Source organism: Staurois parvus, unplaced genomic scaffold (genome assembly GCF_062004578.1).
Source record: "Staurois parvus isolate SC_StPar_1 unplaced genomic scaffold, SC_StPar_1.0 ptg000607l, whole genome shotgun sequence".
NCBI lineage: Eukaryota > Metazoa > Chordata > Amphibia > Anura > Ranidae > Staurois > Staurois parvus.
The window spans coordinates 747,939-759,402 of NW_028318403.1; the positions used below are offsets into that span (position 1 = coordinate 747,939).

The following is an 11,464-nucleotide window of genomic DNA, read 5'->3' on the forward strand; positions in this document are numbered from 1 at the left end:
CCACCTCCTCCCTCTACTGATTGGCTCACTGGCTGTGATTGACAGCAGCAGGAGCTAATGGCTCTTGCTGCTGCCTCAGCCAATCAGAAGTGAGAGTTCCTGGAGAACGGAGGCTGGCATGGGTATCGCAGGATAGGGCTCAGGTAAATGTTGGGGGAGCTGCTACACACAGGTGGTTTTTTACCTTCAGGCTTACAATGCATGAAGGTAAAAAACTTTGAGCCTTTAGAACCACTTTACTCGTTGCAGTGCAAGGGCAGCCCCCAGTGAAAGGGAGATTATTCACAGGTTTACTTTGCTGCTATAAACCTCCTTGTTGTTTCTGTCCTTCCAATGTGTGGTAGGTAGTCGGTGCACCTTAAAAAAAAAATGTACAGCAGAGGCCTGTTTATATTTGATAATATTGGAATAGACTGCTAGACTGCTCTGTTTGCCTAATTCTGTCTGAAATTTTCCATCCCCTGGTTAAAGCTGGTTCTGTTCCTGGAAATATTTGCAATAAAATGAGCAGAATGTTTTAGCAGCCTTATGGTTTTGTTGTTTTGTTTTAAGAACTTTCAACCTCCCCCAAGAACTGCAGGCATTGCCGTACTATTGGGGTTTTTTGTTTTTTACGGGTCATTCACACTGATTTATGAATATATTCTGAATGGAACACAAGTTCTTATTGGCAGAGCTGTCGGAAGATCCTTTTTAAAATACGCACCTGAAGTATTCTTGTTTAGAAGTGGAAATTCTTCAAATGGGTTTGTGCATTTACACAAAAAATCTGCAGATGTGTATGATCCCAAATGCAACTTCCCTGAACTGAAGTATGTATCACGTCCTGCAGGCTGATGGTTTCTGTAGAAATCTTCTCTTCTGGCAATGCCTGGTCCTCTTCACAGCACTGCAGGGGTACATTGAAGAAGGTCCCAATAAGTGCCTTCCTGTCCTCAACTTCAGGCCTCATGCACAATGGGCGTTTTTACAGCGGCTGTTTTTGGCTTCTGGCGGTTTTTTTTTTCCTACAGCCAGGAAACTCCCCAGCATGTTATCCTATATGTCCATGCAAACATAGGCTTTAATCAGCGTTTCTTGGCAGGGGCGTTTTCTGGCTAGAAAAATAACAGAACTAGTGGGTTTCAAGAAGTTTTTTTTTTCAGGTGTAAAAATGCTGTCACACTGGTAAACGTGGTAAAACCAGCGTTTTTGAGCATTTTTTTGAGCCAAGATTTAATTTTTTTGTGTAAAAAAACAAAAAACAAAATGCTACCGTGGAAAAACGCAGCTAATGTGGAAAAACTTGCGTTTTTAATGTTTTTACAGCTAATCCTACTGGCGTTTTTAAAATGCCCAGTGTGCATGAGGCCTCAATGACAAAAGACCTCACAGAATCCAATGCACAGGCTATGTCTGATTTACTGTTCTTTAGCTGCCAGGGCAAAATTAAATGGGGAAACTATAGATTGTTGCTTGGCATTGATCTATGGGTCTGCTGACATCAAATCCAAGATTTTGGCACCCAGCAGCAGTCCTAAGGCTTTTGGATGTCTACATGTAAAGGTAAATTTAGGTAAAGAGCATGCAATGAAAGAGAAGCTTGGCCAAAAGCTTTTTTGGTGATACTTGTGGGGTCACAGAACTGCAATTACTTTTGCATTCCTGTGACCCAGAATCAGGTGACAGCGGGCTAAAGTCTGCTATCAGCTGACATGACATAGTGGAGCTAATCCAGGCACTGGAAAAATCCTGACAATTTTGACATGATCCAGCAAGTTGCTTGATTGTCCACTGTCACGGCACGCTGAGAGGCGGAGAAAGTTGCACCTGCCTCCTCTTCTGCCTGGCAGTCCAGTGAGCACTGGAGTTGTAAAGCAGAGAACAGTGACTGACAGTTACTGCTCTCTGCTCTGAGAACACCAAGAACTGAGCAATCCGTGACCATGTGATTGCTCAGTTCTTTGTCTTAGAGCTGACGTGGGACAGCTGCAGCGTCACTCCAATGCTGCAGCATAGAGTTATGTATATTTGTTTTTAGCAAACCTAAACATCTCCTTTAAAGAAGAATTCCAGGTATAGTATATTTTTACATAGCCTGGACCAGTGTAACTATGTACTGTATATACCAGTGCCCTGGAAGCTAGAAATCACTGATGTAGACACAGCTACTCCAGTTATCTTCACCTTCTTCTGTGTCCTGTGCTGAGCACTCGGCTTGATGCACTGTCAATACAGGAAATTGGCATAGGAACCAATCAGAGAATGCTTTGCATTTTCTGAATTAATGGAAAACGTTCTCTGATTGGAGAAGGCGGAGAGTGTGACGTCACCTTCCTGCCTCTCCACTTCGTCCAATTAACGCTTTTCATTCATTCAGAGAGTGCAAAGTATTCTCCAAATGGTGCCCATTCTGAGCAGCTGACCTGTGTTCACAATGCATAAGGCTGGCTGGTCAGCACAGGACCCAGACGTCAGTGGAGATCACTACAATATTGGTGTCAGTGATTTCCATCTTGCAGGGGCATCGGCCAGGTATGGTATATACTGTACATGGTTATAATGGTCTAAGCTGGGCCAATGTAACTATGTAAACATAATCCATGCCTAGAATTCTTCTATAAATAAATAAAATTCACTTATAATCGTATGGGAATGTTTTTGTTGAAATGAATGGTCTGATGACAGGGTTTCATTCACATGAAGGTTTGAGGAGCCTGTATTGGAGCAATAGAAGTTGGAATGTATTCCATGAAATCAGTAGTAAGTCTCTGAAGAACATGGAGGCAGTAGCGCTGTGAGCATTTGGTATGCTCTTTGCCTCATTGGACTGTTATTTTTCATGTAGCATTTTTCTTATTTGCTTATATAGGAATATACTGACACTCACCCTTGTGTTTTGTTTTTTTTTTTATCTCCTGCTTCAGTGTGAAAAGAACGGGTGGCATGTACAGCATTCTGGGGAAATTGGGATCCAAAAAGCAGAAGATGAGCACTCTGGAGAAATCTAAACTGGACTGGGAATCCTTCAAAGAGCAAGAAGGGATCGGTGACGAGTTGGCTATTCACAACCGAGGCAAAGACGGGTAAAAGTGTCTCAATATCTATCACTGCCACATATAATATGAATGTCAGATTTAGAAATCTCCACAGTGCAGAGTTATAGGCATACGTCTGCAGTTAAAGTGGAACTTCATTTTTCAAACACTGTAGCTGCTGACATTTAAAAATCAGGTACTTACCAGTCCTTGGAGTCCAGCGCTGTCTTCCCGCAGCCGGTTGTTCTTACAACTTTGGGTCATCAGCGCCACCATCCTAAATATGGGTGCGGGTTGGGGCTTCTTGAGGAACCACAGCTGGCTACCCTCTGCCCATGCACAAGATTGCATCGTGCTTTGTGAAAGGTCCTGCAGTCTCCTGAGAGGTATTACATGTCCCAGGAGGCTGTGGGAAGGGACAGGCCAACCAAAGTTATCCTTGCCTGGGCGTAGATTGTAGAAGTAGGAGACGATACCGTTTACCAAAAATGGTACACCCCCCCCTCTCCAAAAAAAAACTGTTGCAAACCAATGGGGCTTAAATTTTTGAGTGAAATTCCACTTTAAACCCTATTTTTGTTATTTCAAATTAGGATTTACATTTAAAGTGTAAAGCTACTTCAACAAAATAAAAATTTAGTTAAATACATTGCAACGCGGAACATATGTGAGGACGCCATGGCTGACATTTTTGTCAGTTTTCAAAAATCAAAGCTGGCTGCAGATTTAACCAGGAAAGTGGTTTTTTTTTGGTTTTTGGTTTTTTTTTTGTTTGGTTTTGTTTTGTTTTTTTAATAACAGAGTTACAAAAGAAGCTGATATAGCAGTTTATCCCACCGTTATACTGTGACAAGAAAACATTTATGAACCCTTTGGAATTAACTGGTTTTCTGCAGTAATGAGCCATAAAATGTGACCCGATTCCCATCTAAGTTACAATAGATAAACGCTTAAGCTTGGGTACACATGGTCCAAATATCAGCCGGTTCATCAGGAACCAGCTGACATTCAGACCATGTGTTACAGTTATCCTTCCAACTGAAGCCAGTCTGAGGACCGGCTTTTGTTGATGGGATATGCTGGAAAATAAGCATCTGATCAGTGCTGACAGCCAATGGCTGCGAGCGCTGATTAGTGTGTTCTGATGGGGAGGGGGACCCCCCCCCCCCATCAGAACACTGATCAGCACTGACAGCTAATGTCTGCGAGCGTTGATTACTGTGTTCTGATGGGGGGGGTCTCCCTCTCAGAACACAAACGCACAGCGAAAGAGAACGCTGCACTAACATTGATTGTTTGGTACGATTCTACTTGCTGGGTTGAACGAAAAAAAGCTTAGTGTGTATACCAAGCTTTAAGCTGACAACACAAAAACAATTCTAATTGTTTGTGTCTTTATTGAACACACCCATTAAACATTCACATTGCTAGAGGAAAAAGTAATTGAACCCTAGGCATTTCTAGCTGGTTGAACCTCTTTTGGCAGCAATGACTTCAAACCGTTGATTTCGGTGGCTCTGGATCAGACCCACACAACGTTCAGGACGAATTTTCGACCATTTCTCTTTACAAAGCTGCTTCAGCTTTGACACATTTGTAAGATGTCTGAGAATGGCTCTCTGGAGGTCACATTCCACAGCATCTCTATGGGGTTAAGGTCTAGACTCTGGGCCACTCCAAACGGAGTCTGAAGCCAGTCTGTGGTGGATTTACTTCAATGCTTAATGTCATTGACCTGCGGCATCTTCCAATTTCAACTAAGCTTCAGCTGGTGGACAGCCACCCAGACATTATAATATATGTCATTTTGGTAAATTTGGAAATTCAGTTTCCCCTTGATGATGGCAACTGGTTCAGGACCTGAGGCAGCAAAGCAAGCCCAAATACGATGTTCCCTCCACTTCATGGTTGGGATGATGTTTTGATCTTGGTAAGCTGTGCCCTTCTTTGCACTTGCCTGTTCAAAGATTTATGTATGGTAGACTCGTGAACGGGAATGTTGCCAGTTCCAATGATGTCTTCAAGCCTTTGGCTGTTACTCATTGGTTCTTCTTTACCTCAGTGAGTATTCTGCGCTCTGCCTTGGGAGTCATCTTGGCTGAGTGCCACTTCTTGGAAGAGTAGCCTTAGTACTAAACTGTCCTCTTGCTTTTTATTGCCACTGTATGTTTTTTATTTATTTTTTTAACAAAAGCAGATAGAAATAAGTGTGCTTTAATAACGTCTGTCTGTTGTTTAGAAGTGGGTTAAAGTGATATTGCAAATTTTGTTTTTAATTAAATAACAAACATGCCTTACTTACCTGCTCTATGCAGTGGTTTTGTACAGAGCAACCCATTGTCCTCCTCTTCTTGAGTCCCCTGCTGGCACTCCTGGACCACCCCTCTTGTCTAGTGCCCCCATAGCAAGCAGTTTGCTATGGGGGCACTCAAGCAAGCTCGCTCCAGAGCTGTTGCTCTACGTGTTCGTTCACATACAGAACCATGGCTTAGCCTCGCCCACTCTCTCTCCTTATTGGCTCACTGGCTGTGATTGACAGCAGCAGGTGCCAGTGGCTCCCACTGCTATCTCAGTCAATGAGGAGGGAGAGTCCCTAGAGAGACGAGGCTCTCATGCACATTTTTGGATTGCGAAGGGGCTCGGGTAAGTATTAGGGGTTCTGGGTAGGGCTGCTGCACACAGAAGGTTTTGTACCTTCATGCATAGAAGGCATGAAGGTAAAAATCTTCAGCCTTTACAGCCACTTTAAAGTCTATAAAAGAGAGTCACAATGATGTGGATATATTGCCAACCTCTTCTGCATTGCCATACGACATGCACAAATGTATTATCTCAGAACAAAAATGAAAAAATGAACTATGTACTTTAGCACACAGCACGAGAGAGGAATCAACTTCCAACATACCATATAGAACCTCTCTGTCCCCCCCCCCCCCCTCAAGTGTCAAGAGATAAAGATCCCCAGTCATTCTAAGTTGAGGGTTGGCAGCTCAGTAGGCAGAAAGCACACAGCGACATTTTATTAAGAAATGCTCTGCAAATAATATCGCCTATCTGCCATCACTCTACAGGAATGATACCAGCAGCCGAAATGCTTCAGTGAGCTTGTCACTTGTGAAGGGAAAGGTATCCTTAGGCAACGGGTGCCCACTGCTAAATATTTTCAAATTCAATAGGTTTAAATGACAGGTGCATTGCAATAGTCAAGACAGAAAATGATTTGTGTGTAGTATTTGTACATTAGGGATGACTGATGTCATATAGCTTTTTATAGGTTAACAGAATTTATTTTTTGAATATAAAAAAAAAAAAAATAGCTATAGATCTTTAGCGATAAAGCTGACAGTTGACAGCACAAGGGCACTGCATTGTGGTCTTCTGCTGAGTAGAACGCAAAAGCCTCCTGGCTTGTCTGCAAACATCACTTGTCCACAGGACTGAAGGCGGCTTTTGTGATAAATGACTTTTGAAATGTGTATTTAAGATGAGCTAATGACGTGGGCAATGGATACAATGGAGCAAACTTACACATTATACTATTAATAAAGCAGAGCAAGTGCCCTGCATTAACAGCACAAAGGGAATGGGCTGGTGTGCCCCTGGCACAGGTTTTTGCTGTGTAAGCAGCTGGCATGGAGCCTTCACTGAGCACAGTACAGCTTGCTCTTATGTGCCCAGGCTGCCCTGACTCAGCATGGGCCTCTACTTGTTGGCTTTCAATTGCTTGTGGGGAGAATACTGCTGTACTCTGGCACCACGTCCTCTTATGTAACCCTCACACAGGCTCCCAGATCTACAGAACATCCTTTAATTACCCGCACGCCATTTCGATTGACCACTGCCTGCAGTGTAGACCAGATGGCTGCATAAATGTTTCTTTTCTCCATGGAATGTGCCAAGGTTTCTATCTGCATATTTAAAGTGACTCTGTCAGTAGATTAAAAAAAATGCCTCCCTGTAATGAAAAGGGTAGATACTTGTCCCTCCGCCACTGCGGATCTCCATTCTCTACATATACAGTATTACTAAACCCACAACAGTAAAATCGGTCTGTATATTCAGTAAAGTATGCTTGTTATACTCACTGTAGAACCTAAGGGGTTAATCCTTTCTTTTCTGCCCCTCCTCTTGTTCAGATGTCCTCCTGATAAGACAGACTGAACAATAGCCACTTGCACATGCTCAGTTTAGTGGGTATTGCTAGAGGTTTTTTTTTTTTCTTGGTGAAGTGCATGTGATCAGCACAGGGCCAATCAGCACTGTCCAGACAGAGGGTCAGGGGTTTTGCATTTTCCTAGAGCAGAAAGAAAACTCCTCCTACAAGCTTTAACCAGTGCTCTGCTAGACACTGATAGAGGACACAAGACTGATATAACTGGTGATGCTAAAAAGTATTTAGCAGTCTATAAAAAATAAATCAAATTTGCAGCGCTAATCAAAAACATAAAAAACAAAGTCCAATTAATCAAAAAAATTCCAGATGCAGTTCCCACGATCCACCATCACCAGGACACCCAAATGGTTCAGCCTCTGACCAGAAATTCTGACTGAAACACACTGGTCAATATAGGCAACTTCAAATGGGGGATGAATATGTGCAGATCATGGAACTGGCAATCCTTATCAGAATAGATTTCAATGCTCCTCTCAAAGGTCTAAACAGGTCCTAAAAGAAGACTTCCATCCAATGTTTAGATAAGGAATAAAAGAAGAAGACCACTCATAGCGTAGTAATTAAATAATAAAATCACCCTGTTTATTACAAGTTACTCGTACACTGTATTGGATGGTTACCAGCATTTGTATCAAGTTTCCAACCAGGAAAATGGCTGCCGTCCCTCCAAAAAATGTGATGGCGTCACGCAGCAAAGCTCCATTCGACGCGTTTCGTCATCCAATTGATGTCGTCAGGGGCGGTGGCGATCACTGTAGTACCGGTGTAGAGACCGGTAGTCAAAATTAGGTGGTAGGAAATTATTCACACAAAAAAAATGTGCTTAGCAGTTCACCCAGTGAAAGTGCATGTACATTCGTTTTGTGCGAAAGGGGCAAAAAACAAAGGTTATTCGGCTATTTCCTGTGCTGAACAAAGGATTTTCCGTTATTTGAAGTGAAAACACTGCATTTGACCATTAGATGGTGCTAAGTATTACAGGATTTTTTTGACACTTAACTGCTTCCCATCCACCATATGTACATTTATGTCCTGGACAGGAATTAGCAAAATCGGGATAATGGCTGCAGCCACGGCTTGAATCAAATCCATGTAAGGAAAAGGTGTCTGCGTTGCTACTGTCACGAGTTGCTATTGAAATACTTAACCCCTTCCTGTTGACACCTCTTGGCTCTTTAAGAGGATCGAAATGCCGGAAGTAGGAGGTGGGCATTCCGATCATGTGACCGCTGTGATTGGCTGTCAAGACAACAGCTTGTTAATATGTAATGTTATCTCCAGCAGCTCCCACCCGCCGTTCAAAACTGTACAGCCTTTGGCTGTCCTCTGTGTGCCCATGTAAGAAGAGTAAAGGGGCAGAGGACACTGCTGTGATGGCAGTGATGTTAAGGGGGAACCTGTGGATCCCCCACTGCTGTGGGGGCTGAGATGTGAGGGGGGCGGAGGACACCACTGTGGGGTCTGTGATGTGAAGGGGGCAGAGGACACCATTGTGAGGTCTGTGATGTGAAGGGGGCAGAGGACACCACTGTGGGGTCTGTGATGTGAAGGGGGCAGAGGACACCACTGTGGGGTCTGTGATGGTAAGGGGGCAGAGGACACCACTGTGGGGTCTGTGATGGTAAGGGGGCAGAGGACACCATTGTGGGGTCTGTGATGTGAAGGGGGCAGAGGACACTACTGGGGAAATTGTGATGTGAAGTGGGCAGAGGACACCACTGTGGGGTCTGTGATGTGAAGGGGGCAGAGGACACTACTGGGGGGAATTGTGATGTGAAGGGGGCAGAGGACACTATTGTGGGGGTCTGTCATATGAAGGGGGACAGAGGACACCACTGTGGAGTCTGTGATATGAAGGGGGCATAGGACACCACTGTGGAGTCTGTGATATGAAGGGGACAGAGGACACCACTGTGGGGGCTGTGATATGAAGGAGCAGAGGACACCATTGTGGGAACTGTGATGTGAAGGGGGCACAGGACACCACTGCGGGGTCTGTGATGGGAAGGGGGCAGAGGACACACCACTGTGGGGGCTGTGATGAGAAGGGGGCACAGGACACCACTGCGGGGTCTGTGATGGGAAGGGGGCAGAGGATGCCGCTGTGGCAGCTGGGATGTAAAGGGGGGCAAGTGACACTGTGGGAGGGGGCTGATGTGAAGGGGGGGCTGAGGAACACTACTGTAATGGGTAAACTATGATGTGAGGGAGGAATTGTGATATGCCTGTGGAAGGGGGACAGAGAATCTGATGTAAGAATGGGATTGTGATTTAGGAGGAGAGGGGTCAGGAATGTGAAGAGTCATCGCACAAAAATGCAATTCGGACATCAGCTAGAACAAAATTTTACTGCCCAGACCTCCATGAATTTTAATTGAATACCCCTGCTCTAGTATATTCAAATGAAAGTCTGCTAAGCAGCTGAGTAATATTTATTAATTGTGGAGTTGGGCTGTAAAGATTGGCCACCCCACACTCTTCAATCCACGGGTCTGCTGTAATATTTGCATCTGTTGATTACATCCAGTCTGGTACTCCGGACAGACACTGGCAGCAGCAGGTCCTTTACACAAAGCCATTGCATATAACTGTGACCAAGTTGTTTCCAACAGCTCACAGTCAATTACTGACAATCAGGGACCTGTAGGGCCGGCTCCTGATGAAGTCAGCACAGTTCAGCCAATCACAGTGCCATGTGACTGGGAGCCGCTCCTTCCAGCTTCAGTCATAACAGCCCATTTAAAGCGCTTAAAGATGTAAAGGAGTTAATGTACTGTTGTATTAATGATGATCATAGCACATCTAAATCGAATTCCTTTATATGTTTACAGGTATATTGAGAGGAAGGCTTTCCTGGAGAGAGTGGACTACAGACAGTTTGAACTAGAACGAGAAGTCAGACTCAAAAACATGAAACCTTCTTGACCCTCGTCTTCTGACCGCCGAAACACGAAACAGATTCAGGGCTGCCATTGTTTCATTACTGAGTGGAATATTATGATCTGTATATTTGGACTGTAACATGAACATTTTAGCTTATTTGTTCTTTGGGGTGTTATTTTTTCAATTTTTTTTTTGTAAGTAAAAGATTTCACAACCGATATCATTGTGTTGCAGAATGTGTTAGTTCCCAAAATAATAAATGTAACTTTGTATATAAACTATTCAGGCAATAGACTCATTTCTCGTACGCTATAGAAATGTGAAATGGTAGAGATTTTTTTTTCTTCACGTTTTTAGATATGTAAATGTGATTAGCTGAACGTAAATATTCTTAAGGCTATGTACTGATGTTTACAGAACCACATTTCTATACATATGGGATATGCTTCCGTTTCAGTGCAGATTCATAGTTATCTTCACTGGGTTAAGGCAGGATGTATGCTAATAAAGATTTTCAGCTAAAATTCTCATTTATAACATGTTAAATTTGTGCAAGCGGGAACAAACATTGCAAGTTCATCTCAGCAATCATATGTGATTCCTTAATATAGGCAATAATTTGCCATCTGCCAAAGTAAAAAAACAGCAGGGCAGAGCAGGGCTTTTGGCTGTAACACTTGATATACTACAAGAAAACAAATGTTATGGAGAACGGGATTTCCTTTTCATAATCCAAATATGTGGCAAATGGAACATAATCCTGCAGTGCAAAAGGAGAAAATGCGCGCATATATATATATATATCTATATCTGTGAAAAATTATTTTCCCTCTTAGTGATATATTTGTCACAATTAGATGATTCAGATCATCAAACAAATTTACAAATTTTAATATTGCACAAAGTTAACCCAATTGAATGCAAAATGCACTTCTTAAATGTTGATTTCATTTATTAAGGGGAAAAAAAGCTGTCCAAACCCACCTGACCCTATGTGAAAAAGTAATTGCCACCCTTGGCAGCAACAACTGCATTGAAGCGTTTGCGATAACTGGTAGGGAGTCTTGCACATCGCTGTGGAGGAATTATGGCCTACTCTTCTTTGCAGAATTGTTTTAATTCAGCCACATTGGAGGGTTTTCGAGCATGAATGGCCTGTTTAAGGTCATGCCACAGCATCTCAATCAGATTTAAGTCCGGACCTTGACTAAGCCACTCCAAAACTTTAATTTTGTTTTTTTTCGAGCTGTTCAGTGGAGGACTTGCTGATGTGCCCTACTGCATAATCAAAGTGCGCTTGAGCTTGTGGTCACGAACTGATGGCTGGACATTCAGGATTTTCTGGTAGAGCACAGAATTCATGGTTCCATCAATTATGGCAAGTTGTCCA

General features: G+C 43.2%; 1 protein-coding gene across 1 annotated transcript in view; it reads left to right on the plus strand.

Moving 5' to 3' along the window:
- The window catches only part of CFDP1 (chromatin remodeling protein CFDP1), a 106,951-nt gene extending 96,353 nt beyond the window's left edge, over positions 1 to 10,598 (plus strand). Inside the window, exons 6-7 of the mRNA XM_089692852.1 lie at positions 2,907 to 3,065; positions 10,023 to 10,598. Of these exons, the coding sequence (XP_089548978.1) occupies positions 2,907 to 3,065; positions 10,023 to 10,116 (253 nt within the window). The 3' untranslated portion in view covers positions 10,117 to 10,598. The remainder of the gene's footprint in view (positions 1 to 2,906; positions 3,066 to 10,022) is intronic.
- The last annotated feature ends 866 nt before the right edge of the window (positions 10,599 to 11,464 follow it).